Source organism: Ciconia boyciana, chromosome 6, assembly GCF_034638445.1.
Source record: "Ciconia boyciana chromosome 6, ASM3463844v1, whole genome shotgun sequence".
In the NCBI taxonomy this organism is placed as follows: domain Eukaryota; kingdom Metazoa; phylum Chordata; class Aves; order Ciconiiformes; family Ciconiidae; genus Ciconia; species Ciconia boyciana.
Window position 1 is genome coordinate 60,165,819 of NC_132939.1, and position 25,339 is coordinate 60,191,157.

The window sequence follows — 25,339 nt, forward strand, 5'->3', positions numbered from 1 at the left end:
CCTCAGCCCTGCCGAGCTGCCCACCCACCACCGCATCTCCCTGGGATTTCCTGCAGCACAGAGCTGCTCTCCACTTCCGTGGATCACGCCTGTGTTATTCCAGCTCGCTGCGGAGAGGATCGGTTCAGTCCGTACCGGGGTGTGTATCCCTTCTCTTTCCTTGCCCGTGGGCTCACATCTTACAGTCCTCCTTCCCTGGCCCCCTCTGCTGCACAGCTCACCCCTCCTATTGCTGCCGCTGCTCCACTCTGGCCACAGAGCCCCCATGCAGGGTTTGAGCCAGGGACTCAGCCCCTTCCTACTGAAATCCCTGGAAAATGGGGTGCCCTGCTCTCCCTCCCACCCTCTGCATGGGCTGTGATGGGGTGAGCTCCTGAGCAAGGCAATGAATGATTAAATATCCCCCTGAGAGGGTGCGACGCAGGGTCCAAGCTCCGCTGTGCGAGCAGCTCAACAAACCCACGGGAAGGCACAGTCCCTGCAGTTTATAACCTGTGAAATAACCACGCACAAGGGAGCGAAACTCTGGCCAAACTCAGCTTGAGGAAAGCTGAGGTGTATGTCCAGAGTCCCAATATGTTTGTTCACAGCAATCATATTTCAATCTCTGGCTCCTGTGAGCTGGACAGTCCTGAAACAGGCAATTCCTGGGTGACCTCAAGCATTAGGTTTCTAATGACTGTTTCTAATGGTTTAAACTGATCACTGAGCTGCCTTGAGCCTGCTGTGGGGAAATGCAGCATTTTCCGTCGTCAGAGCTCTGCAGCACACAACATCCCCGTGAGCGAGCTGTGTTAGCTGGTGACCTGGTGAGAGCCCTTTGCAAGGGAGGGAAAGGAAGGCAAAACCTCTCCCTCTGCCCCCTTCCCAAGCACCTGGGTCAGCCCTCAGAGGGGGCAGAGGGGAGCCAATCTGCCTGCAGCAGGGCAGGAGCCGAGCAAGTGCAGGGGATGTGACTACAGCCCAGGAGCACTGACAGGAGCACTTTGTTGAAATCTGAAATCTCTGCAGCATCCCCTGCAGCTCACGCAGGGGCTTGCTTGGCCCTCGAGATACCCTTTCTCAGCATGCCAGGATGCAGTGCTCTGAGGCAGGATGAGTGATGAGAACCTTTATGGCATCGTACAGCCTCCCGCACTGTAACCATGACGATTCGGAGTGCGGAGATTGCTGTGGGTTTGGATGGAAGGGGCTAGAGCAGAGCTCAGCCGCCTGCCATCGGGGACCGCTCACCCTGGGCCACCTTCCAGCAGCAGCAGGTCAGGGCTTGAGCAGGGCAGAAGCAGCAGCATGACCCAAAGATGCCGCATCCACATCAGAAAGTGGCAACACCTCCGTGAGACTCAGGAAGGGTTATCGTTCCTACATGGCTGGAAATCCACCTAGAAGAATGGAAAGTAAAAACATACCTTGTTACCAACCAAAATTGTATGTTTACACAGATTTCAGCATCTCTGACATTTAGTGATTCCTTGGCAGTGGAGAAATAGCTGCCACTTGCCTGATTTAAGGAGTTAAGTAGAGCCTTCCAGAGCTAAAAGCAGGCCAGCACCTGGTGTCTGTGGGTAAGAGAGATCGTTTCAGTAGCTACAGGCTAGAACAACTTGCTCTGTCCTTGGATTAAGCACAGGAAAGGGATGGGCCAGATTTCCAGTCCAGGACTGACTTTGGAGACACAGTAATACCCTGTTCACCTAATTCTGCTGTTTTGTCCATTTCAGTGATTACCATCAACCTGTTTGGAAAACCTGTTGTTGAAAGGCGACAAGATGAATAGAAATACTGAGTTAGACCCAAGGAGTATAACCTCAGAACCAGCCTCTCTGACGAACAGTGCAGGGGAGGAAAAGATGGAGGTTGCTTCTGAACTGAGCAGCCCAACTTTGCATAGTGGGGAGAGTGGGTTCTTTGAAAGAGGTATTAAAACAATGTTAAGCATCCGGATATCAAAACGAAGTCTGAACAAAGAGAAAGGAAAGGAAGGTACTGGTACTTGGAAAGGAAAACGACTTTCTTTGCGATTCTCCAAGAGCTACGAGGAGAACAAAACCATAATCTGTAATGGCATGGAGAACATTAGTGAGAAGATAGCAGCAGAGCCCATTCAAGGAAAACCTCTTTCAGGTAAGAAGCAAAACCACCAGTGTAATTTGCTTGGCAGGATATATGTAACCTTCAAGCAATTTACACTTTCTAAGTCTTGGGCCTAAAAGAGATGCTAAAGAACCAGGCATCCCATTACAGGGCAGAGACAACTGTCACCCCTTGCACAAACTTGTTGCGGTGTCACCTGGCCCCGCCTGGGCAGGTCGCCCATCACAGAACAGGCTGCTCTGGGGCCTCCTCTACATTAGCTTAACCATATCCACAACCTACCTACAGTCAACACATCAACCTCTTGGCTCACATATCAGCAGACATGTCGCACATCATACATACCAGTCACCAATCTGCTGGGCACAGTTTGGGAACTGCTGGTCTGACAGTATCTAGAAGTGCAATGCGGGCTACTCCTGCGCTATTGCCTGCATTGCACTTTTGGACAATTTCTGCTCTTCACCTCTCAGACTGATGGTCCCCACATTGTACTCTGTAGGCTGCTGCAAGGCCTTGAAGGGGAAAAAAGACGGTTTGGATGTGGTCTGCTTTGGCATCTCCACCTTGGTTCCTAATCTTAGAGACTGCCTTGCAAAGGGACCTCTGCAGATGCTTCTACTCTCTTATGCTGACTTTCCATCTATTCTTCTCACAACAGCGGTGCTGCAAGTATTTGTTTGGTTTCCCCAGGCTGGTTCTTCTCATGCATTTTGTCAGCATTATATAGATAGGTCTTAGTCAAATTATAGTAACTACCTTCAGCATAGCTCTCACGTTTCCCCAGGTGTGGGCAGACTGCAATGACTTTGATCTTGGTTTGAGCACCGTTCTCCTCCACTTTCTCAAGGCAGAGGTACTACAATGCCTCTACCAGGAGATAGACTGAGGTGGGTCAACATGGCTTGACCTTTCCTCAGCCTAAATTTCTGGAAAGAAATTCTTGGTCTACTGCATAGGATGTCATGTGGGGATCAGATAGAAGGGCTGACATTGTTTCACTGCTATAACGTGCTCTACTGTGCCATGAAGTTATTTACTGCTTTACACTGATACATTGTGAGCTTGGTAAGCTGGATCTGAGCCCATCTCATAGACTTTGCTAGTCTGTTCTCAAAGGGTCATAGATGAGGAGCGATAGGAAATGTTACCATAAGCCTTTTCATCTCCTGCAATAAACAAGCTGAGGAATTGCATGAATAAGGCCCACCCTGTGCCCAATAACTCATGATTGGCCTAGACTAGAGCAGCTCTGTCAGAAACACATCCCATCCTGAGATAAATATGGCAAGCGATGGAGACTCCACCATGTGCACCATTAAGCTGCATAATGGTTAATTGCCTTTCAATTGTCTTCCTTCAACTAGCAGCTGGCTGATCTTGTATTGCTAAATTAAAGATCCATTTAGCACCCACTATCACCTCCCTGAATAATTATCCTAGATGGTGATTAAATGGTGTTTTCTCACTTTGATAAACAGAACAGAATGTATTCCTTTAGTCTCTCACTGCAAGCACTTGTGCAAACACAGGTTTTATATTAATTTATCTAGAAGAGACTAAGTTAATTGGCACAATCTCCCTCCCCTCTGAGTGCAGAAACAACTGTAGCTCCATATAGGCACTCAAAGCTCTATGCATTGTATGCTGCATCAATAGTTGGGTTATCTGGTGTATTTCTGTCTTCATACAGATACTGTTATGCTGCACAGATTATTTGGTGCATATGGTATAAAATCTGTGTGCAGACAAACCCAAGGGCATAAATTATGGGCTATGAACCAGTCCTTCATATCTTCCTTGAGTGCTCTCCAATTTTTCAGTATCATTTTATATGTGTATGTCCCAGAAGCAGTGGCCACACATGCCTAAATAATACCCTTTCCCTTCTCTTCAATATTTGCCTTATGCCCAGTAGCACAGTGGGATCTCCTGTTCACAGCATCTGTTATGATGCTGGAGATGGTGAGAGCTTCCCAGGGCCTCTCAAAAGCTAACAGTGCTCTTGGATCTCCTCAACACATGGTAAATACTTCTTATATTACTGGCAAATGGGCAGTAGTTCTTGTACCAGCAAGGCTTTGAAAAAGAAATGGGAAACTCAGTAGACCTCAGCCTCTTTGGGGGTAACAGTATTTGGTGACTTTCCCCCAGCCTCAGCCAACACCAGCCAGTACTGGTAGTGGGTGCCAAAAGCAAAGGAGGTGGGGAAAACCCACGTGAGACCTGAGCACCAGGAGAAAGCACCCACAGGTTTGGATCCCCCTCTGATGCACACACCTCCCCAAACCATCCAGGGACAGCAGTGCTCACTGCTTGGAAAACAAATGTCGCTGGTGTGAGGCAGTGCTTGGCATCTGACTGTAGGTTTATATAGAGGCGGTGAACAGCCAGGTCACCCAACCCTGAACCACCCCAGGTGGGTGAACTTCACATACTTTGGTGTTTCTCCATTTCCTCCTCTGGGACCTGGGACCACCATTCCAGGGACTCTCCTCACTCCCCAGCCAAAGGGCTATTGCAGATTGCAGCAACTGCAGAGCTGAGAAGCTGTGGCTTCCGGACCTCCAGAAGTCACTCTTTTTGGCTGGGAGGAGGCTGAGGATCACAAGCATTCACAGAACATCTCCTAAATGTCTAGAAGAGGCATCTTTCAGAGGCCATTTGCTGTGGTAGGCACAGGCTGGAAAGGGTGGGCAGCCATGGACGGGCCAGGGTCTGGCTTGCTAACTCAGTCCCTGCATCTCAAGGAGTCCTCATAGTGCAAATCACCGGCAACAACCTCTGCAGTTTGCGTTAGCATTTTGCTGAGTCCTCAGAAATGCAGGAGCAAGTTTAGCCGTGACATTAGTTGGGAAAGTGTCTTAGGAAAACTTGATAAGGCACAAAATTAGGACAGGAGGGGAGCCTGGGGGTTGCCCAGGGTTACATCTGAACAGGGAATGTTCCCAAAAATGTATCAGGAGCATCCCCAAGCCAGTATCCTGCTCCCCCAGGGCCTCGGTATCTCTGGATGACATGCTGGTGGGTAGGCTGGGGGCAGACATGACCCTCTAGTGAGGTGTCTGACCAGGGAGCTCGGAGGGCCCGAGGTGGTCTGTCCCACTGTGCTCCCTCCCACCCCTCCAGCTGGACTCCTGGGCACCCTCCCTGCCTCCTCGGGCAACGTGCTGAAACACCCTTTCAGCCAGAGATGCTGTGGCCAATGCAGCAGCAGAGCTGTGCTGAGCACACTGGTATGCTGGGAAACAAGGGCATCCCTGCTAAGGAAATCCTGCTGGGAGGGTACAACACAAACTGTTCCTGCCGCCAGTCCCACTTCAGCTCCACGCTAACAGAGGGGCAGAGCCAGGGGCAGCTTTATGCAGCCTGAGACCCCAGTGCCCCTCTGTGCAGCCTTGTTAGCCATTGCTTGAGGTTCTCCTGCAGGGCTGTAATCAGTTTTTTGGGTATTTTCTACCTCTGAAACCAGCAGTTTAGAGATGTGGCTCAATTTGCAGTGATTGCATTTCCACTGCTTTCCTCTCCTGTGTCAAACGGGAGCTGGAGAGATCGGAGGGGTTCATTCTCAGGGGCACTGCTGGGACCTGGCTACTCAGAGCAGCCCTGCAAGCTCCCTGTGGGGTACCTTGTCCTGTTACCAACCTGTCAATCACCTCACGCCTGCTTTGTCCCAACCCCTTCCCCCCTTCTTTCTGCAGTAATGGAAATCAATGAACTTATTCAGAAAAGGCAACTTTTGGAAGCATTTGCAAGTATCAGATACCTGGAAGATGAGACTATAGCTGAACGAGATGCTGAGAAATACAAAGATAACCCCCAGGAGTTTGTGAGGAAATCCAGGGATGTGGATTTGCTTTATAACTCCATCACGAAAGCGATCCAGTCCATCGTGATGGGAACACTGGAGCATCCCACTGTAGAGGATACCATGCTGACCTCCCTGGTGACTTTAATTGCCCGTGAAGAAGCAGCTCATCCTAACACAGGCAACGCTGCTCGTCCTGGGTCAGACTTGCTTGGCACACCCAGAAAGTGGAGGGAGGAGTGGAGGGAAGCTATCAATGAGAGCGCTAGAAAGAGAGTCCAGAGGGTACCCATGGCATTGAAGGAAGAAGAACATTCTTGGCTGGATCTCCACTTAGGTTTCCTCCAGAAACACCTGAGCCAAGACTTACTGAAAATCAAGTTATCAGTAAAAAAGTGCTACCCAGAGGAGTACCAGGTGTGTGACATGTATGTGGAGGCTTTTCACAAGGCCATTGCCTCACACTTGCAAGATCTCTCCCAGAGACCGCTGGAATTCAACGAGCTCTACACCTTGCTCAACTGGGTGGCCAACACCTACCGCAGGTAAGCTGCCTCAGCCTCCTCCAGAGAGCGGCAGGGCCACAGGGTGCTTTGAAAGCACTGAGCTATTTTAAGTTTCCTGAGCGAGCAAGAGACACGCAGTTACTTTTACAGTAGAGCCGGATAGCTAATCTATTAGTAGGTGGGGACAAAGGTTTGTGGATAAAACACTTGCTGCTTTTCACAGATCTAAATTACCTCGTTTTCCTCTCCCTCTCCCACTTGCTCTGCTCACATGCCAGGAAGCTCCTCCTTGCAGCTCTGATAAACCTGCTCCCTTTCTGCAAATATTTTGCAAGGTCCAGCAGCTGCTCGGTGACTTTTCCAGGCACAGGGAGGGACCTGTGGACCCCGCCTTCTTCCTGTTTAATTAAAACTGTGATGCATTTGGAAACAGGCCATGTTACCCCCCCATGTTCAGGGGTCAGAGTTGTCTTGAGGAGGTGCCAAGACATCACTGTGTGGAATTAGCCACGTTAAAACAAAGGTTCTGGCTCAGAAGTGTCCACTAGTTGAATGGGAGGCCCATGTTTTTTAGTACCTCTTAAAGCTCCCTGTAATTCAGGGGTGACTAAAATATTCTAGGAGCTGCATAGACATATAAAACACCATCCTTGGGGCACCCTGCGTGTGTGGGAGTAAAGGCAGGAATTCTTCACAACAACAGTAAAAACTGTGCTGCTGGACATTGCCTCCTTTTGCAGCCAAAGGAGACATCTAAGATAGGAACCTGTAGAAGGTCCATTGTGTGTCCTCAGTTGTTCACGGGGCTAGACCACAGCCCATCATCCCAGCCCCAAAGAGCTCCCAGACTAAAACTCAACAGAAATACATAGTGGGGTGGGAAAGAGGGGAGAGGCAACATCCACAGGAGATGGGTCTGCTAATAAGCACATAAGAACAGCCACATCAAAGCAAAATCATGTCTGCCCCAGTAGCTGGTCTCCAGGAATGGCCTGAACCAGATGCCCAAGGATGGGACAAACTCAAACCAATTGACACCCCTCAAACAAACAAAAAAGGGGCTGAAGGCAGGAGTATCAAACAGTGGGCAAAAATGGACAAGGAGAGGGCAGTGGTGGAGCAGGGCAAGCAGCAGTGACACTTGCCCAGAGCAATCCTAGCCTGGGGTAGCTTTTGGCTCAGGGACATTCGGACCGCACATAGTCTTTGTTCTGAACAGCCCTCCATAGACTCATTCTGTGAACTTGCCTAGTTGCTCCTAAAACCCCATTTACAGTGTGGTGACCGTGATCACCTGTGTGTAACTCCCTCAGCACCATGGAACTGGCTGAGCAGCATTACGGCAGGACCGCTATGGGAATGACGCTCCCACCCACTGCGCCTCTCCCTCACACATCCCTGCCGATCCCTGCTGGAGGGAAATTCCTGCATGTCCCCAGCCCCTGGGAACTGTACTGCACCCCAACATTGCAGGAGACGGGGGAGGGAACCTTCAGCAGCCAGGTTCTGCACCACAGAAAAGTGCCTCCATCATATTTCTCTAACTTGGTGTGAAAGAGCTTATTGAGAGCTTGCAGCTGTTTTGGGTACTGCTTGCAATCGCCTTGCTGGGTTGGGCTGTTTCCATTTGATTTTCCCATTCCAAAACAACTTCATCCCCTCTTGGGACCCATCCCAAAAAAGAAGAAATTGTCTGACCCAAACTCATTATCGATGCTACAATTCAAACAAATGGAAAAAAAGAAAGAGAGGGGAATAAACTCCTTGAGTATACATTTGAGCCAGTCCTTTCAGTCATGGCAGAGAGTTTGTGTTTAAATCTGTGGTGTCCTTTTAAATGAGCAGCAGACTGCTGCAGCGGCTGGGCTGTGCAGTGCTCCACATGTGCAGATGTACCTCTCTGGGAAACCTGAACCCTGACTGAGGGAACATTGACTCCAGGACACTATCAGCAGGCTGAGCTTTTTTCTGCTGAGCAGTCATTCTGCACCAGCCTGACCTTGTACAGTACAATCCTCACCTGGATCCAAACCTAACCGTGTGCTCGGCACTGGTTTGGCGATGGGAACCCTTTTCAGTGGTTGAACAGGCTGTGCGTAGGACATTGCAGCTGTGTTCCTTGCTACCCAGGTGACTGCTTGCAACTTATTCAAGTGCCTGAATATTTTCTTCTTTCTCCTCTCCACCTTCATCACCCTGAAAGATGCAATGCCTCCACGGTCCATGGCAGATTGCAGGGGTAGCACATTCAATTGTACAGGCTAATAATGGGTTTCTCACCCCGGAGGGAGAAACACAAGCGCTCCCTCCCTTGCCTTGCCTCCCCGCTAATCAGCTGGCCTCATTCCACGGCAATCCAGAAGAAAGTGAAGGGTAAAGTTGTGTGTCAGCTGAGCGCACTTTGGAGTCAGACTCTGTAGCTGCACGTCCACCCACCGCTTCCATCTGCGGAGGAACCGCGGTGCGGCCGTGACCCGTGTCCCAAGCATGGGAGTGGGTGCCTTCCAGAGGCTGCCCTGTGCAGGGCAGGACCTGCTCTGCCACCTCCCCTTGCTAGGGATAATGCACAGGGAAAAATAACAGGCTGACATAAGCTGTGATGTGACACCGGAGAGGAGCCGGAGAGATCGGCTAACGCCAAAGCAGCACGCTGCTACAGGAATCACCCTGAAAGGCATTTCACAGGCTTGTAGTCAAATGAATCAGCTTCAGGTTGTTTATTTAAAAAAGTAAATTCTCATTGCACTTTTCATGTCCAAACAACTCAGAAGTCTCATGATTTCTAAGGTGGGCTGGAACCTTAGATCATTTTGATTTTGAATAATTAGGATTTTGAATAGCGAGGAGAGATTTCTTGTTAAAGCTTGAAAACAAGCATTGCAATTTAAGCTTTAAGTATATTTCTCATGGCTTAATAATTATGTAGCTCATGCCACATGAATATTCCATCAGTTTACTCACACTCCGAGGCAACATAATTTGTTCGTTTGAATCTTTCCAGTGAACTCTTTCTGGGTCACCCTGATCTCAAACCAGAAGTTAAGACAGAAAACCTGTCCCTGCTGTTAACACCAGCTGATTGGGATAAACTGAAGAATGACTACATCACTTCTGCAAAGGTGAGAGTTTGACCTTGCCCCCACGTGCCCCCCAGGGAGGGTATGGGAGCCCCAGCCTCCCGGACAGAGGTCTCGGATGGCTGCATCATGGTTCCTAGTCCCACCAGGTGCTGAGTCTTGCCAGCACCACGCAGAATGGCCTTTAATCAAAAGCAGAAAATCCCGAACACCAATTCTGGGACTGAAGCAGGCCATGAGCTTGAATCTGGATGATCACAGAGCCAAAAGGACTGTACCAGACCCATACAGTATGGCAGAGGCATACCAAAAGGTCATAGCTGGGGTTCATCAGATTGAATGCATTGCAAAGGTAGGTGTAAAGACATTTTAGCTGCTACTTCCACAGTGTGTGAGCTGCTCCAGCACATCTGAGGCTTGCTATAGCCAGACAACTTTGGGCTTGTCCCCAGCAGAGGACATCCCCATGGTTCAGTTCCTCTTAGGAAGCCCCTTCTGCAGTTGTCTTTCTGCTGTCCTTGGCTGGGACCCTGTGTAAGACTACATGCTCTCCTGGGTTTTTGGTGGGCTCAGACGTTTTGTTACAAACCATTTCTGAAACAGGGCACTGCTGAAGGCGAGCTCAAGGTACCCAGCTGAATACAATCGGTATTGCTCCACCGTGCTGGTGAAGGATCATCTTGTTTCACTGGCAACAAGACTGATTTATCAGCCAGGGCTGAACAGTGCTGCCACTTACACAAGTGGCTGTACTGCCAGAAAGGACCAGTTTGATCTTTAATCCTGACCTTGTGCATTACACGTGCTAGAGGACTTTGCAATCAAGCAAACAGCTGACACAATATTTCCCTGCCAGGAGAATGATTCTCCCTTGATTTGGGAGTACCTTGCCCCCATACAGCACAGCTCCTGCTTTTTCCCAAGATCCTGTGTAGACCGACAGCGTCTGGAGCAAGACCTTTTGACTCTGCTTACCTTTCCACACTGCACTGTACGGCGTGAGCCGTACACACATGCCGCAAAATGCCGCGAGCCGCTTTACTCATGCTTGCTTCGTTATCCTGAGCTGCATGTTTCCTTCCTACGTTTAACATTTAGGGGAAAATTAAAAGCTATTTTGGAAACATCCTGAGACTGGAGGTCACGGAGAGGTGGGAGAAGGAAGTTCATCCAGAAGTGAAGGAAAACCTCTACCACTCCTCGCTCTCCTTTGATATTCAAACGGTATTTAATTAGCTGGGGCAAAGTGTGGGGGGCTCTGTGGCTCCAGGGAAACTGGATTGTTACCTTCTGGGGTGGAGGTACCGCCTCCCGCGATAATTTATGTTAGTCACGCACTGGCAGAATACATTAGAGCAGAAAATGCCATTTATTACAACTTTTAGCTCTCCCGCTTGCCTTCTAGCTGCAAATTAAACCTGCTGTCAATTGTGTCAGCAACATAATAGGCAACTGATTTTAAAGTCCTTAAATCTCTTTGATTAGAAAGAAGAAAGAGAAAGGAAAAAAAGGTGGAAAGAAAAGGTTTGTTAGAAAAACCCCTCAGCTGAAAGAGTGACTTTGTCCCGGGGCTGCGGCAGCCATGGAAAGGCCGTAGGCAGTGACAGCCACTCCAATTTAAACAGTACAAAAAACAAAAGCTCCTACTAGCTTTAGGGACTACAGGGTAATAAATCCAGGAGGGGTTTGGATTCATTCTCCTCACTCAAAGGGTTGAGTCATTTCAATTAAATAATTAAAAAAAAAAGCGAGGGAGAGAGAAAGAAAGAAAATCAAAGAGTTTTGCCTGCTGCCGTGACTCATTTTCCATAGAAGAATATTACACGTTGTGTGATCACCGGGAAGGCAGGTGTGAATCGGATTAGCAGATGGGTAGGATGCCTCGGGAAGCGCCAGAGCGGGACTGCAGCCTGCTTCACTCTGGAGAGGGAGCTGGGGTTGTGGGAATGGGAATTAGGGAGGAGCCCCAGGGCAAGCAAGATTTCGGGGTGATGCCCAACCCTCCATGCGGCCCTGGTATTGCTCCTGAGGAGGGGGCTTGTGCGGGCCCCCAGGGATGGTGCTTATAGCCACCCTCAGCATGGGGACATAGGGACAGCTCAGCTCCCCTTGGGCACTGGGTCGGGGATTGATCCCTCCCGCAAATCCACCCAAAAGAGGAGGACAGCAGCAGGGCGGCTCGGGGCTCCAGTCGACACCACGTCTAGCTCACGCTCAGACAGCAGAAGGGCACGGGGTCATTAGGGATGAATGATTATGTCACAAATCAGTTTGTGCCTCCTGGCCCGTTCTGGATTATTATTTTTAAAACTGCCAGAGAATAATGAAAACCGCCTGGCAACAAGTCAGCTGTTTCCCCCTTTGCTAGGTGACTCATTGTTATTAACCAAAGCTGCACGAGATCCTTGCAAAGGGTGTTTCTCCCATGCTTGTCCTATTCACTGGCGTTTCTTTGTGCCCTTTTCTAGATCATCGGGGAGCACATGAAGATATCTGGAGCGATCAGCAGAAGCTTGGGAACGAAAATGCTTGAGCTGTGCCTGGCAGAGCTGCATGAATTCATACCAAGGTCATCGCCGCTCTGGGCAGCACATTCCTTCCAAATGAGTCCCACATTGGCAAAAAAGCAGGGAAAAGGTCCATGCGCTGGGCCAGACACTGGCACTGAGCAGGCACAGGCCTGCTCCTGGGAGAATTAGAGATCACAATGAGCCCAATAATGAGCAAGCAGCAAAACAACTCGGAGGGAGTCATAAACAGACCCAGATGGGACTCTTGCAAGTCCCAAAATCTGAGGTCAGAGCTCTGGGAAGGAGCTGCTAGCTGGAAAGGGATGGGACCACTGTGGTCCCATCCATCCGGGACCTTTGTGGTGTTGGATGCTGGTCGCTTGCAGCTGCAGCCATGAGCAAGCAGCAGTTATGGAGCCCCAGACCCGGAGCCTGCTTGCCCAAAACATCATCTAGGTGTCCCGGGGTGAGTCCTGCCAAGAGGGTTTTCTCCCGCAACCCATGGCTTTGGGCATAGAAATGGCTGATGGGACTCTCTCTGTTACACCTGGGCAAGACATAGAGCTGAGCTTCCTTCTGAGTCTTTTAAAAATGTATGCAAGTGTCCAAAGGACACAAGACCCTGCACCTTTGCTGAAATAATGTTTTTCTGCTTGGTAGTTCCCAAGTTATGGCCTCAGACCTTCTCCCCTGTGACATGCTCTGGGGATGCTCCAGGGAAGGTTTTTGGCCCGCAGAGGGTCCCGGCACAGCGAGGCACTGTCCCTCCCCGCTGGCATGGCTGTGCTTCGGGGAGTCGCGGCCACCCACCGGAGCAGCAATCCGCAGAGGAGAAAGGCCATTCGGCATGAATCAACTCGGAGCGAGACTAAAAATAATTTCGCATTAACCTTTGAAGTTTCCCACCTCTGGCAGGCGCTGAGTGGGGAGTTTGCTAATAGACATTTTGCAGAAGCAAGGGTGGGGAGCCCGAGCGCTGCTTTCTCAGATCATGAGCCCAGGGCATGAGCAGGTGTCCAAAGTCTGCCAAAGGCAATGCTTTCCCTTCTAAACCCCCATCTCTAATAGCCCAGCGATCTACACTGGTCTCCCATACCCTGAGTGAGCAGGGTAGTTCAAACCACCTATTTGGCTTTGAAGTTTGCCTGGGTTTTTGAGGAGAAACACAGTACTGATGTTCCATTCTTTTTTTTTCTTTTTTTCCCCTTTTTTCCCCTTTTTTCTCTTTTTCTCTTTTTTTCTTTTTTTCCCTTTTCTTTTTTTTTTCTTTTTTTTTAAGGAAAATTGGTGTAAAATGCAAGCCAGGGCAGCAAGGGCTCCCAGATGAAAGGGTCACTGAAACTTAAGCTTTTTCTTAAACAAACCTGAGATGCAAGCGGCTAAGGCCGGCCCGAGCAGGTTCCTTTACCCTGACAAAGAATGGGACCACCAGGCAAAGCCTGCCTGAGCACGCAGCCTCCTGCCAGCAGTGCAGACCTGGCTGTAAAACAGCTGTCAAAACCGTAAATGCTGTGCTACGCAGAAAACAGCTACCTAATACACCATGCTGAGATTATGGGGGGAAAATGTAGGTGTGCTGCTCTGTTCCTATTCACCTTCTGTTGTAAAAGCAGCCCTGAGGTAAATCCTTTCCTTGTGTGCTGAAGAGGGCACATATCATATTGCCCCAAAAGCCAGAGAAATGAAGGACCAGTCTGATGAGCCTGAGTACCACGGCCACAATTAATCCCTCAGCTTGAGGAAAAGCCACAGATTTGGCGTGCCGAGATGCCTGGCATCTCTCCAAAATCACTGCGTACCCGCTCAGGCGAGTGCATAATTATCTGCCATCTATTCCCCTCCAATGCACACGCGTGTTATGACGGCTGGAAAAAAACATGTCTGCATACAGAGGGGACAGGTTGGGCCAGCCACCGGTGTCTCCTGACATCGCGGTGTACACAGAAAATGAGCCGTCCTCGGTCTCCCCGCCGTTAGCGTTACCTGCGTGTCTTCTCCTGCAGGTTCGGGGAGGAGTTTGTGGTGTGGAGCACTGCGCGGGACAGCCCCATCTTCGCACCCTATTTCACTGCCTACATCAACAGCTTCCACGATCTGCTGTAAGTCCGCTCCCCTGAGCCAAGCCGCCGCGTTGCTGGGGTCCGGGAGGGTGGCAGCGTCCAAGAAAGGAAAGCCCAAGGTCTCCTGGGGTGTCCCGTGTGGGGCTCAGCCTCCAGCCCTCCCTCACCTCGGGGGGGGATGTTCCCCAAGAGATGCAGACAGAAGTCACATCACTAGGGCAAAAGCCTGAAGAGACAGAGGTGGGGACGGATCCGGTGCGGGGACAGATCCGGTGCTTGCATGAAAGCTTTAAACTCATTTTCAGCCCGTCTTTTTCAACCTCAGAGGAGGGTTTTTTTCATTTTTTGTTCTGGAGGTTAGCAGAATAAACCCAGCAACACGGTCTGATGGCTGCTTTTGGCACTGGGCTGGAGGAAACTCAACCTGCAAATAAACCCCTGCCATGGCTGCTGGCAGGAGGAACTTCTAGGGCTTTGCATGTGTTAAGCATTAGTTATTCAAAGCCACGCGTTGAAAAGGCCTCTGATAAACAGGTGTGCCCACCGGCTCTGACTATTAAAAGGTACTTTCAGGAGAGGGACACCCTCCCCTTAAGGAGAACGGTGCCAGTTGCTGCGCGTCCCAGCGCCTGGTCCATCAGCCCAGCGCTGTGGCCTGTGGTGACACCCGCATCTGCCCACACAGCCGGTGCCGGTGCCACAGGGAACCGGGGCTGTCCGTACGGCCCCCGCCCCGGGGGATGGTCGGCAGCCACGCGGGGACACGGCCCACCGAGACCCAGGGGCTCTTCGCCATCTGGGGTCACCCCTGCCGTGCGGATGTGGTGCTTCAGAGGCCAGCCCAACGCAGCTGCCCCCCGGGGTCTGGCCACCGGGAAGCTTGGGTTGGTACCTCCAGCCCACGCTGCTGCATCGCGGCCGGGCACCGCCTGCGGCAGGGATGCTCCGTGCCAAATATTACTCAGGGGCTGCGGAGGAGGTTGCCTTGCCGGGTCTCGCAGGAGCTGCCGGCTCAGCCGCAGTGAGCACTACCGTCGGGCTGTCTCTAGATGGCACAGTCTCTCCAGCAATGCTAACCCGCCGAGGAGCCGGCTTCCCCGCCCTCCTCCTGCCCCTGCGGAAAACTGCTCTCCCTTCCCTGCCGGGGACTGGAGAGGTGCCGAAGGGAGAAGCCAGCCCCAGGCAGGGAGCTGGCAGGGTGGTGGGGTGGCTCCGCTGGGTTTATTCCTGCCTTAAGTTAAGCATTAGTCAGCCTGGAGCGGTGAGTTGCTGGGCAGAAGTAGGTGCCCTAACAGCATGACTTTATGGATGCTGGACACAGACTTCAGGTGTTCAGCAGGAGTTATGGACCTGAGCCCCAGCCTGGGGCGAGAGGGATGCTGTTAGGTGTTTTGTAGTCCTGCCTGGGCAATCTCAGACATATAAACTAGCTACTGGGCAGTGGCAGGAGCCCGCCACGCTCTGTGCTCACAGTGGTGGATATGGCACGTCCAGGGAAGCTTGGGGACCACTAGCATTTTGGTGTTGCTGCCTCGATTCCCCCCAGAGCATGTTACAGCCGGGCAGGGATGGAAATTGAGAAGAAAGCCAGGAGCTCGCAATGCCCCTGAAGCCCACACATACTGCTGGGGATTTCATTAGCCTCTCAGAAGTTGTGTTTTCTTCCTCGTTAGCATGAAACCTTGCAGAAGTACGCACTGTCCCTAGGAAAGTCCACAGGTTTCCACCTCCGTAGTTCACTGTCCCAGCTGGTGCCGATAGATACTGCACAGAGTGAGTCAGCCGGGCTCTGGGGAACATGGGGTCGACAGCTTTCCCTTCTCTGGCTTTATTATTTACTTCTGTCTTACCCCGTAAGCCCCTTGGTGCTCTCTCAGGTACCTGCAGATCATTTAGCAGAAGTGTTGCTCAACTGAAAAAGTAACCAGCCTGCGCAATTGCTCTGCATGGTTGAACCATCCCATCTGATGAGGAAATAGGTGTTTTTTCAAGCACAGTTACTCAGTTCTGATTAATTTTCAGTGTATAGGATTGTGCAAAAAGAGTCATTATTTTGACCCTTTAAGTGTTTCCAAGAAGAGGTACTGGATACACAAATTTATTTTAAAACAATGCCCAAGATGCTAGTCTGGCTAAAATGCTTAGGGTAGTGTAATAGTTTACATTTTAATATTAAACCACTGGTGGTCTCTCTCTCTCTCTCTCTCTAGGTCAGGGTTAGAAACGGTGTTTAAAGTCAACACTGAGGAACTGCAGAAGATTTTGGCAACTCTGACAAGGAACTTCACTAATATTTTTTTTAATAAATTAAGAACAAAAGCACAGGTAAGAGGATCTTGGCCACATTGTTTCCTAAATGTAAGGGGTATGTGCAGTACCACTGCAGAAGCTGAGGGCCATTGCCCTTCCCCTGTCTCACCAACTGGACCTCATTTTGCAGCACATGACACTATTGTCCCTCCAAAATGCCTCGTGCCTAACATTCGTACAAATCTTCCTTAACCCAAAGCGACACTTACAGCATCCTGGGAGTTTTTCACTATGAGCAATGATATATTTGTCAAGCCATTTATTTTAGTACAACGGCAACCAAAAGAAAAGGGTATTTAGTGGCTTCCAGCATCTCAGGCAAAGCAGTGGGGGGAAATCTCACCCGTAGAGAAGCACCAGGGAAGTCAGCTGGACAACACCAATGGGACATTTTTCCTTCTATCAAAACATTTGGATTTTTCAGGACTTTAATTTACTCTTACATATTCGTACATCTGCCACCATGGTCTGTTATCAACCTCTTCAGACAGGACAGAATTCATTCTGGTAAGAGGTGATTTTTCCAGGTTGTTTCCATGGTGAAGAAAGACTTGATTCTTTCAGCGTGAGGATGCTAAAGCTCTGGTATCAGCTTAACTTGTGTTAAGAGGCCTAAAAGGCAACGTGCTGCAATGCAGTTTGTGCTTTCCAGGTGCCATAGATGAGGCTTTCTGCTCTCAGCTGGCTGGGGGCCCACTAGCTCTAGCTGGTATACGAGGAGAGATGGGGGAAATTAAGCCTGTGGTCCCACCCCTTTTCATTCATCCTAATTCACTTTCTAAATTACCAAGCATAACTTTCAGAAACCAAGACAGTCACACAACTGCTCCGATCTAAGCCAAGCCCGCCTGGCCAAGGGGACTTTCCAGTGACTGCAGAGCTTGTCTCGGAGCCTAAGGGGCAGGCGATGAAGGAGTCAAGCCAAGGCATTGAGCAAGAGAGCCAAAATGCCGTGAGAACTGAGAGTGGCCAAGGCAAAGCATTTCTAAACAGCCCTCCAGCAGGCTGGGAGCACAGCAGGAGGGCACAAGTGGGGGAAATAATTGGGAAGGAGATTGCCAGGACTCTAAAGACAGAAATCCTGAGAGCTAAGAGGAGAAAAGTACAAAGGGGATGTGCCAGAGAGGGGATATTTTGAATTCAGACCTTAGGGGAGTCTCTTCCAGGTGCTGCCAGAAGCCTTCAGCAGATATTGCTGTGTTTCTATGTGGAGGCATATTAGGGACCCAGCAAGGGAAATAGCCTACTGGGGACACTTGGCCACCTTGTACCCAGGGCAGATGGGAAACAGTGCCATCACTCCCACATCATCACTGACCATGAGGCATCAAGTTGGGGATGCTCCCAGCTGCTATTCCCCCACCACCGCATCAGAGCACGGAGCAGAAGGAAAATCCCAGTGAGACCTTGCAGGGACTACGGACAGCCCCCTGCAAGTCCTGTGCGCAAGAGGAGCTTGATTTTCTTGTGGAGAAGGCTGGAAGGGTGATGGATTACTGGGCTAATTTCCAACAGATTCACTGCCAAGTGACTTGTGATGTCCATAGCTGGTGCAAACCCATGTAACACTAGCACACATCATTGCACACCACAGCCTGTTCTAGCCATGCCTGAGTTTCCTCTGATTAGCATTCACATCTGTTTCTTCATCCGTACAGTGGGGATACCAGTTTATTTACGTACAGAAATACAGCTAGTGGATTAGAAGAAGGCACAGAGCAAGGAAACAAGGTGTCCCAAGTAAGCCTTTAATGCCAAAGCATCTCCTGCTCGGGGAGTGATGCTGCTTCTGCCCCTGCATTGGGGCACTCACCCAGAAATGGGAGCCGGGGGTCTGAATTCCCTGGGGTGGAGAGAGAAACCCAGCCTGCTCTGTGCTCCTGGTGCCTAACTCCTGCTGTGTCTTCAGGCAGAGTGGGAGCACCATCAGTGCTCTCTGCTTTTCAGTTCAAGCGCCCTGAGCAGGCAGATGGCTGGCTGCCTTCGGCTAGTGCATCAGCTAGTCTGCTTATTACCGGTACCATCAGTGAGTGGGTCTTTTTTCAGCCACTCCTTAAGAAAATCCTGACCAAGGACTGGATTTTGGCGACAGAAAGGCCGGACTCGCTGGCGTCGGCGGTGTCGCAGTTCTCCAAGCACCTGCAGCACATGAGGGAGCCCATGGGGCAGGTAGGCGGCTGGTCCCGCGCCCGGGCACAGTGATGCTGGGGGCATCCCACTGTCATGTGCGGGCTGTGGCCCGACCTGCAGACTCCTTTCCAGTGGCAGGGGCTGTTTATAACCACGGGGAGTGCTGATGCGGGGGAGCTCAGTTATGACTGTACTTCCACGTGAGAATAAGCAACATCTTTCTTTTCTGTAGTTTAAATATGGGAACTGATTTCTTTAAAGAGGAACAAAAAGCTTTGGTGAACATTATAATTCCATGAGTCGCAGACTTATATGCTCCTTTCACACCTATGCAGTTGTGAAATAAATGGGTAGATTACAACAGCTCTGTATTTAAAATCTGCAAGCACCATCAAAACATACTTTTAAAACAATCCTAAATATCCCCCTTTGTTACTGAGGAGCCAAACTGCCAACCCAGAATCATGGGCGGCTTCAGGGTGAGGAGTATTTCCATGGCATTCCCTTGGGCAGTGCCATTGCTCTGTGCCGGAGCGAGGGGCTGCGAGCCACCGGCTCCCTTCGGCAAAGGTGGCCCAGGCAGCGTGTGCTGGCCAGTGCACTGCCCTCAGGCATCTCCTCTACACCCTGGGCTCCTGCTAAAGACCCGAGGTCTTCCCCTGCCCTCTCTCACTGCTGTGGCCTTGCAAGGGAACCATGGGAAAACCACGAGGTTTGCTTTTTTTAACTAGGAGCTTCTACGTGACGTTCATAAGTACGTGGTGAGGGAATACATCATGCAGGTCATCAAACCCAGAGGGAAAATGAATGGGGAGACACGGCAGCGAGTGAGTGAAAAGATGAACGAGGAAGCCAGAATCCTTAATAATATGCTCATTGATCAGGTATGTGAGTTCCCTCCTGGCATCCCTGGTTGCCCCATCCCTGGTCTGCGCTTGGCCTCCTGGGGATTGAGGCGGCAGGCTCTCAAGGAGGGCAAGCCTCAAGAAATGTAAAAGTGCTTAAAAGAGAGCAAGCAAGGTAGTTACTGCAGGTTCATGGTGTGGACTTCCAGCCCAGCAGCTACTCTGCAGTAGCGGCTTGTGCATGCTCAGCTGGCAGCTCTGCGATTGCAGCGCCTGGTGTTGTAACACACTCCCAGGCCCACGGGCGCTTTGCGTTGGGTGGGTTACATGCTGTAGAATCAAGCTCATCCTGTGGCAACTTGTACCTGGGCCTGTTCCCTTGGGCCATGGGGTACACCTTGCCTCCAAAGGATCCCTGCCCCGGGTACAGCTCATGGAGATGACTCCAGCAAGAGGGTCCATCCAGGCACACAGTCTGCATACAGGAGGGTGATGGAGAGAAAATTGCAGCTCTTTGCATGTTTTGTGGCTAGGCAACATCAGCCTGGGAGTTTCAGGGAAGTCAAAGTTGAATTCATTGGATTTTGCAGAAGGTCAGGTGTGCGGGGCACTGAACCCTACTGGGGTGGTTACTTGGCCGAGGCAGATCCATCTCAGCGGTGAGGCACACGAAACTATTAGGCAGTGGGGGGTGAGGGCTCTGGCATCCGCTGCTGTGCCGGACCACAGCCACAACGCCTGCTCAGGGTCTGGCTCACTGGGGTCCTCATGAGCATTGGGGAATGCAGTCAGGCCACGGCGGGGCTGCGGGGGTGCCTTGCCGTTGCCACCCAGGGCCGCCTTGGCCAGCACCCTGCTGCCCCGCGGCAGCACCCTGCCTGCCTGAGGGCAGCCTGTCCTGCCTGCAGCAGTACCCTCCTACACCGGTAAAAGCGACCCGCTGCCGTGCTCTGCCCTGCAGGTAAAAAGCATTTCGCAGGTGCTGCGCTTCCCCCTGATGTCTCCGCGTGCCTCCTCGTTCGCAGGGCTCTGACTCCGACTGGCTCCTTCCCGCCATACATCACATCGCCAATATCACTGGGGAGAAGAAAAAAGACAAGATCAAGGAGCACATCAAGGAGCTGTGTCAGGATTATCCAGATATCAGGTACGTGAAATGGCAGATGCCAGAACTGCTGGGCTCCATCCCGAACAGCATCGGCTTGCCCCATGCCTTGGCCAAGCTCTTCAGCTCCTCTTCTCTGCTGGTAGCCACACATTAGAGGTCAAGGTGCTGGCAGCAGGGGGAATCCCACCTTATTTTTCTTGATGGCTGTATCCTTTCTCTTTTTTCCCCTGTCTGCTGGATCTTATAATGCACACGAGTTACTTCAAAAGCCTTTTCTTTTTAGAATGGAATGGAATGGAATGGAATGGAATGGAATGGAATGGAATGGAATAGAATAGAATAGAATAGAATAGAATAGAATAGAATAGAATAGAATAGAATATTTCAGTTGGGAAAGGCCTACAACGATCATCTAGTCCAACTGCCTGACCACTTCAGGGCTGACCAAAAGTTAAAGCATTTTATTAAGGGCATTGTCCAAATGCCTCTTAAACACTGAGAGATGGGGCATCGACCCCCTCTCGAGCAAGCCTGTTCCAGTGTTTGACCACCCTTTTGGTAAAAAACTGCTTCCTGAAGTCCAAACCTCCCTTGACACAGCTTTGAACCGTTCCCACGTGTCCTATCACTGGATACCATTTTATTGCTCCAAATGAACCTTGTTTCACTGTAAAGCTCCAGGATGCTTTTCAGTGCATGACCAGTATTAGCCCAGCTTGCCAGTTTGCAGGCTCCAGCTTTGGAGCAAATAGTTTGTCTCCTGTTCCCAGGCTCAAACCTCAAAGGGCAGCAGACACTGACACAGTTCAGCTGCAGTTTCTGAAAGGGCCTCAACACAACCACTAAATTTGGGAATTAATTACAAATTCTTTCTTTTGTACTTTCCATTTGCTGTTCCAAAGCAGCATCTGCAAAATGTAAGGCTACTGGAAAAATAAACAAAGTGACTAGCTCTGTGCATGGCTAAGCAGCTGCATATCAGAAGTTACCTCCTCTTCGACAGCTCTTCTACCAACCATTGAGAAGGAATTTCAGTGGTACAGCTTGCAAAAATTCAATTTAATTAGAGTCATTTCAGAAAAAGACCGAAGGTTTTTGCACTGGGTTAACACAGTTCCTGCTGGATAACATTTATACAATCAAAATAAAACATAAATATAACAAATCGCTCAGAACACTGAAGTGGACCCTCAAATATTCAGAAAAAAAAGACATTAAATATATTTTCCTCTCCCTGAAACTGAGGCTCAGAATTTTTCATAAGTATATTTAACTTGAGTGGGTCAGATATGCTTCAGGCTTATCTGTGTGGGGAAATTCAAGACATGGACTTGGAAAAGAATAATTGCTCCTGAGTAATTTCCTAGCTGAACGCACCTATCCTACAAAAAAAAGCCTTAATCCCAGTGGCCAGACTAGGCTGACGAAGGAGGCAGTGCCTGTTCTGAGAAGGATGGGGGAGCTAAATGATGGCTAGTCAGGCTTAGCTATTTGAAAACAATTTTCCAGGCAGAAAAGCCATTTACAAGGCTGTGATTTGTGGTACTTTTTCATCATTAGCCTTAGACCCAAGCCAGCTTTTAAGGCTCATCCTCTCGGTTGATCTATTTCCTGTCTTTCCATTATTGAGTAATATTATTTTTAACAATTAAGTTTGGAAAACGAGGCGGAACCTGCTGGACCTGCATTGCTTCCTGTTCAGGTCTCTTAATTCTTCCCCTGAGCTCTCGGAGACGTTGCTGAACTTGTATATACTGAGATTACTGGAACAGGGTATGTTTCCAAGTTGTCTTTCCTAGCTCTAATCTAATTAGTGCCTGTCAGCTTCCTAAATATTAGCACTTGCATTACTCAACTCAAAATAATCATTAAATAAAAGGTCTGCAGCCTCTCAGGAAAACTTGCAAAAGACATCACGTGTGCGTGGAGACGGAGGAGGAAATTCCCCAAAGCACCAGGGCAGGGTGGTAGGAGCTGATGCTTGCTGGCTCGGTACCTCCAGGGGCTGCAGAGCCCCATCTTGGCGGCTCCTCCAGCGCGGTGAGGGGATGTTCCCCGGCACTCTGCCATGGCCTCGCTCCGTCTCTGGCATGGTTGTTGGTTGCTTACCTCCGGGCTGGTTTTGCTCTCCAGGACTGAGCGAGGTCTTGTTTGGTTTCTGCAGGAAGGAGCACGTCCTGGCGGTCCTCACACTCCGGGGGCTGGGCTGCACCAGGAGAGCAGCGATTTTTCGGCAAGGCTACCGTGCACTGGAGAGCCCCGACAGTGGAGTGGGCAGCACGCTCTTCGCTGAAATTGATGCCCCGGTGACCATGAGCTGCTTCTAAAACAGAACCAAAACAGCAGTCAGCATCCTCCCTCCTCCTTCCCTGTCTCTACGGCGTGTTCCAAAATCTGCTACCCTGCCTCGCTCCTCTGCAAACACAACTTTTTGACTGCCGTGGGAAAAGGAGTAGTTTTCTGCACTTGCTACCCCGAGTTCAGAAAGCAAAGGCAACAGACGTGCCAAGACACTGAATTCCTGCAAGAGCTCCTGGGCAGCAGCTCCAGCCCAGGCACTGCGTCCACCCTGTGTTCAATACACATTTTATTGCTAGGAGGCTGCTCTGTTGTTTGGGCCAAGATTGAGTCTCTTTTCAGAGAAGAGGAGAAAACCAAAAGGAGCTCACTCAGAGCTATATTAAGGCTTGGGCTGTGCGTTGGATAATTATACAGCAGCAGAGCAAGAGCTTCCTTCATAATTAGTGTCCGTGAGCAACCGAGGCGCAGAGCTTGGGCAGGGATGTGGTAGTGCCCAAGTCTTATTTCCTCCCCCATGAACCAGCTGGCCGAGCTGGCATGACACAAGGTCGGTGACGTTGTGACCTGATGCCACAAACCACTACCTGCCTGAGGAGGAAAACCTTGGAGGGTAACCAAACCCTGCAGCTGGGACACGCAGCGCATGGACCACTCTGCACTCCAGGATGGAGCCCATGGCTCTTCTGATGTTTCAGCACATTTTCCTCACTCGTGGTCTGCCTTGCAAAGCTCCTGTTGGACTGAAGGCCTGTTCATGCCATCACAGCCTCTCTGTGTGGGCAGACATGTCTGGATCAGACGTGCCATGTGGAAGGAGGCTCCGAGTCCTTCTTGCTCTGGGGAAAAGGGTCACCATGCCCCTAGTCCATTTTCTTGTATGTTCAAACATATTTTAACAAATCTGGTACAATCTGACTGCAGTATGAAACCTAATGTGAGGTGGACAGGCATAGTGGTACAGATAGGATCCTCATCTGGTGTAAACCAGCATCGCCCCATTGACAGGCATAGAACACCACCGGTTTAATTCCGTGAGGGATCCAAAACATTACATCCAGCATCTGCAGGGGAGACTAAAAGAGACATCCAGCAGCCTACGGCCATACAAATCTGATTTTATTTAATCCAATTTATCCTTTAGTTTGCCCTCTGCAGGAATTAATCCAAGACTCTGTGCAGAGACATGTTTACGATCTATCAATTAATGTGATAAATGTGGACATGGCATAGCCTTGCACACTAATTTGCTGCAGAGCTTAGAGCATCAGTAGTGAGCCTCTTTCTTTTCTTTTGCTCCAGTTTGCACCAGTATAAATTTCAGCCCAGGTGAGCAGCAGGCACTGGTTCTGGGAGCTGTTCTGATGGACAAGAAATACAGAGTGCACCTTTAATCCACAATCATATGAAAATTTTTCTAAGGTAGACTCGCTACCTCCACAGTCAAGATGAGGTGTTTTTTTATAAGATGGCTTTGAAACATCAGGTATAAATTGAGAGCTTGAGGCAGGAAATCCTGGGAGGAATATTCTGCCCTGCCTCATTCTTCAATACAGCTCATGGCAATTCCTGCAAATCCTCAGCTTGGTGACTCTCTGTATTTGCTATGGAGAAGGAGACGTAAAATATTATCTGCATCTCCTGTTAGGTGTGCAGAGCCCAGGAACACTTCGGAGCTCCTGTTCCCTGTCCTGGGGCATGGTGCAAGCAGGGAGCCCTGGATTACAGCCCCCACGGGTGTGTGAGCTACATCCCCCGTCCCAGCAGAGGGGAAGGGCGTCAGCGCTGGGAGATTTACATTTAATGTCAAAAGCATTAAGTGAGGGAGACAAAAAGGGGATTTCAACTTTTGCATCCTCAGTCTGAGACATCTAAGACTGGATTTTCAGAGGAGTGCAGGATTTGAGGCACCAAAGCCTCAGAGGGGGTTTTTGTGCATCAGAAATTTCCCACTGCCCTGTATGTATCTCTCATCCAAGCACCTCACACAAGGCATCTGTGGCACAGAAATTTTCCCAAGTGCATTACACGTGTATTGGGTTTTCAATCTTATTATTTCACTGGCAGTCTCTCCAGAAAGCGGCTGCCTTTCTTCAGGCTCCAGCTGCCTGGCCCTGGGATTAGATAAAGCGCTCGGCTTCCATTTTCTAATAAAAGCAAGTTGCTACCCTGAAGTCATGGAGGAAAGCTGGGCACAATGACTTGCCTTTTGTCACAGCCTCTCCTGGGACACTCAGCTCCTGCAGCCTGGTATCCTGTGAGCCACTGGCAGGAGTACAGCCTGCTTCCTCCGGCAGCTGCTGCTCTCCTGCTGCTTGCTCTTGAGCAAACCAGTTTAAGGTTAACCCCGTTAGGGCGAGACTACGGTTCAGTCCCTGTCATGCCCCAACAGCCATGGAAGCGGAGAGGTTGCTCCAGGGCGGGTGGGGAGCAGGGGTCCCCCGGGGCAGGAGGATGCTCAGTCTGGGCTGCGAGGGCAGGTCTTGGAGACACCTGAGCAGGGAGAGAGGAAGGGCTGCGCTCTCCGAATGAGCTGCTGCTCTCCAGCTGTCTTCTGTGAAACACCCGGTCTTGATTAGGACCATATTTTACA

The 25,339-nt window shown here is 50.3% G+C and overlaps 1 protein-coding gene across 1 annotated transcript; it reads left to right on the top strand.

Annotated features, from left to right (window-relative positions):
• Positions 1 to 1,769: 1,769 nt before the first annotated feature.
• On the top strand, positions 1,770 to 22,775 carry EXOC3L4 (exocyst complex component 3 like 4). The gene is made up of 11 exons (XM_072865311.1): positions 1,770 to 2,124; positions 5,796 to 6,447; positions 9,410 to 9,527; positions 10,584 to 10,709; positions 11,954 to 12,054; positions 13,999 to 14,094; positions 16,266 to 16,380; positions 18,412 to 18,534; positions 19,227 to 19,379; positions 20,366 to 20,487; positions 22,613 to 22,775. The coding sequence occupies exons 1-11, from the start codon at positions 1,770 to 1,772 to the stop codon at positions 22,773 to 22,775; spliced, it is 2,124 nt and encodes a 707-aa protein (XP_072721412.1).
• The last annotated feature ends 2,564 nt before the right edge of the window (positions 22,776 to 25,339 follow it).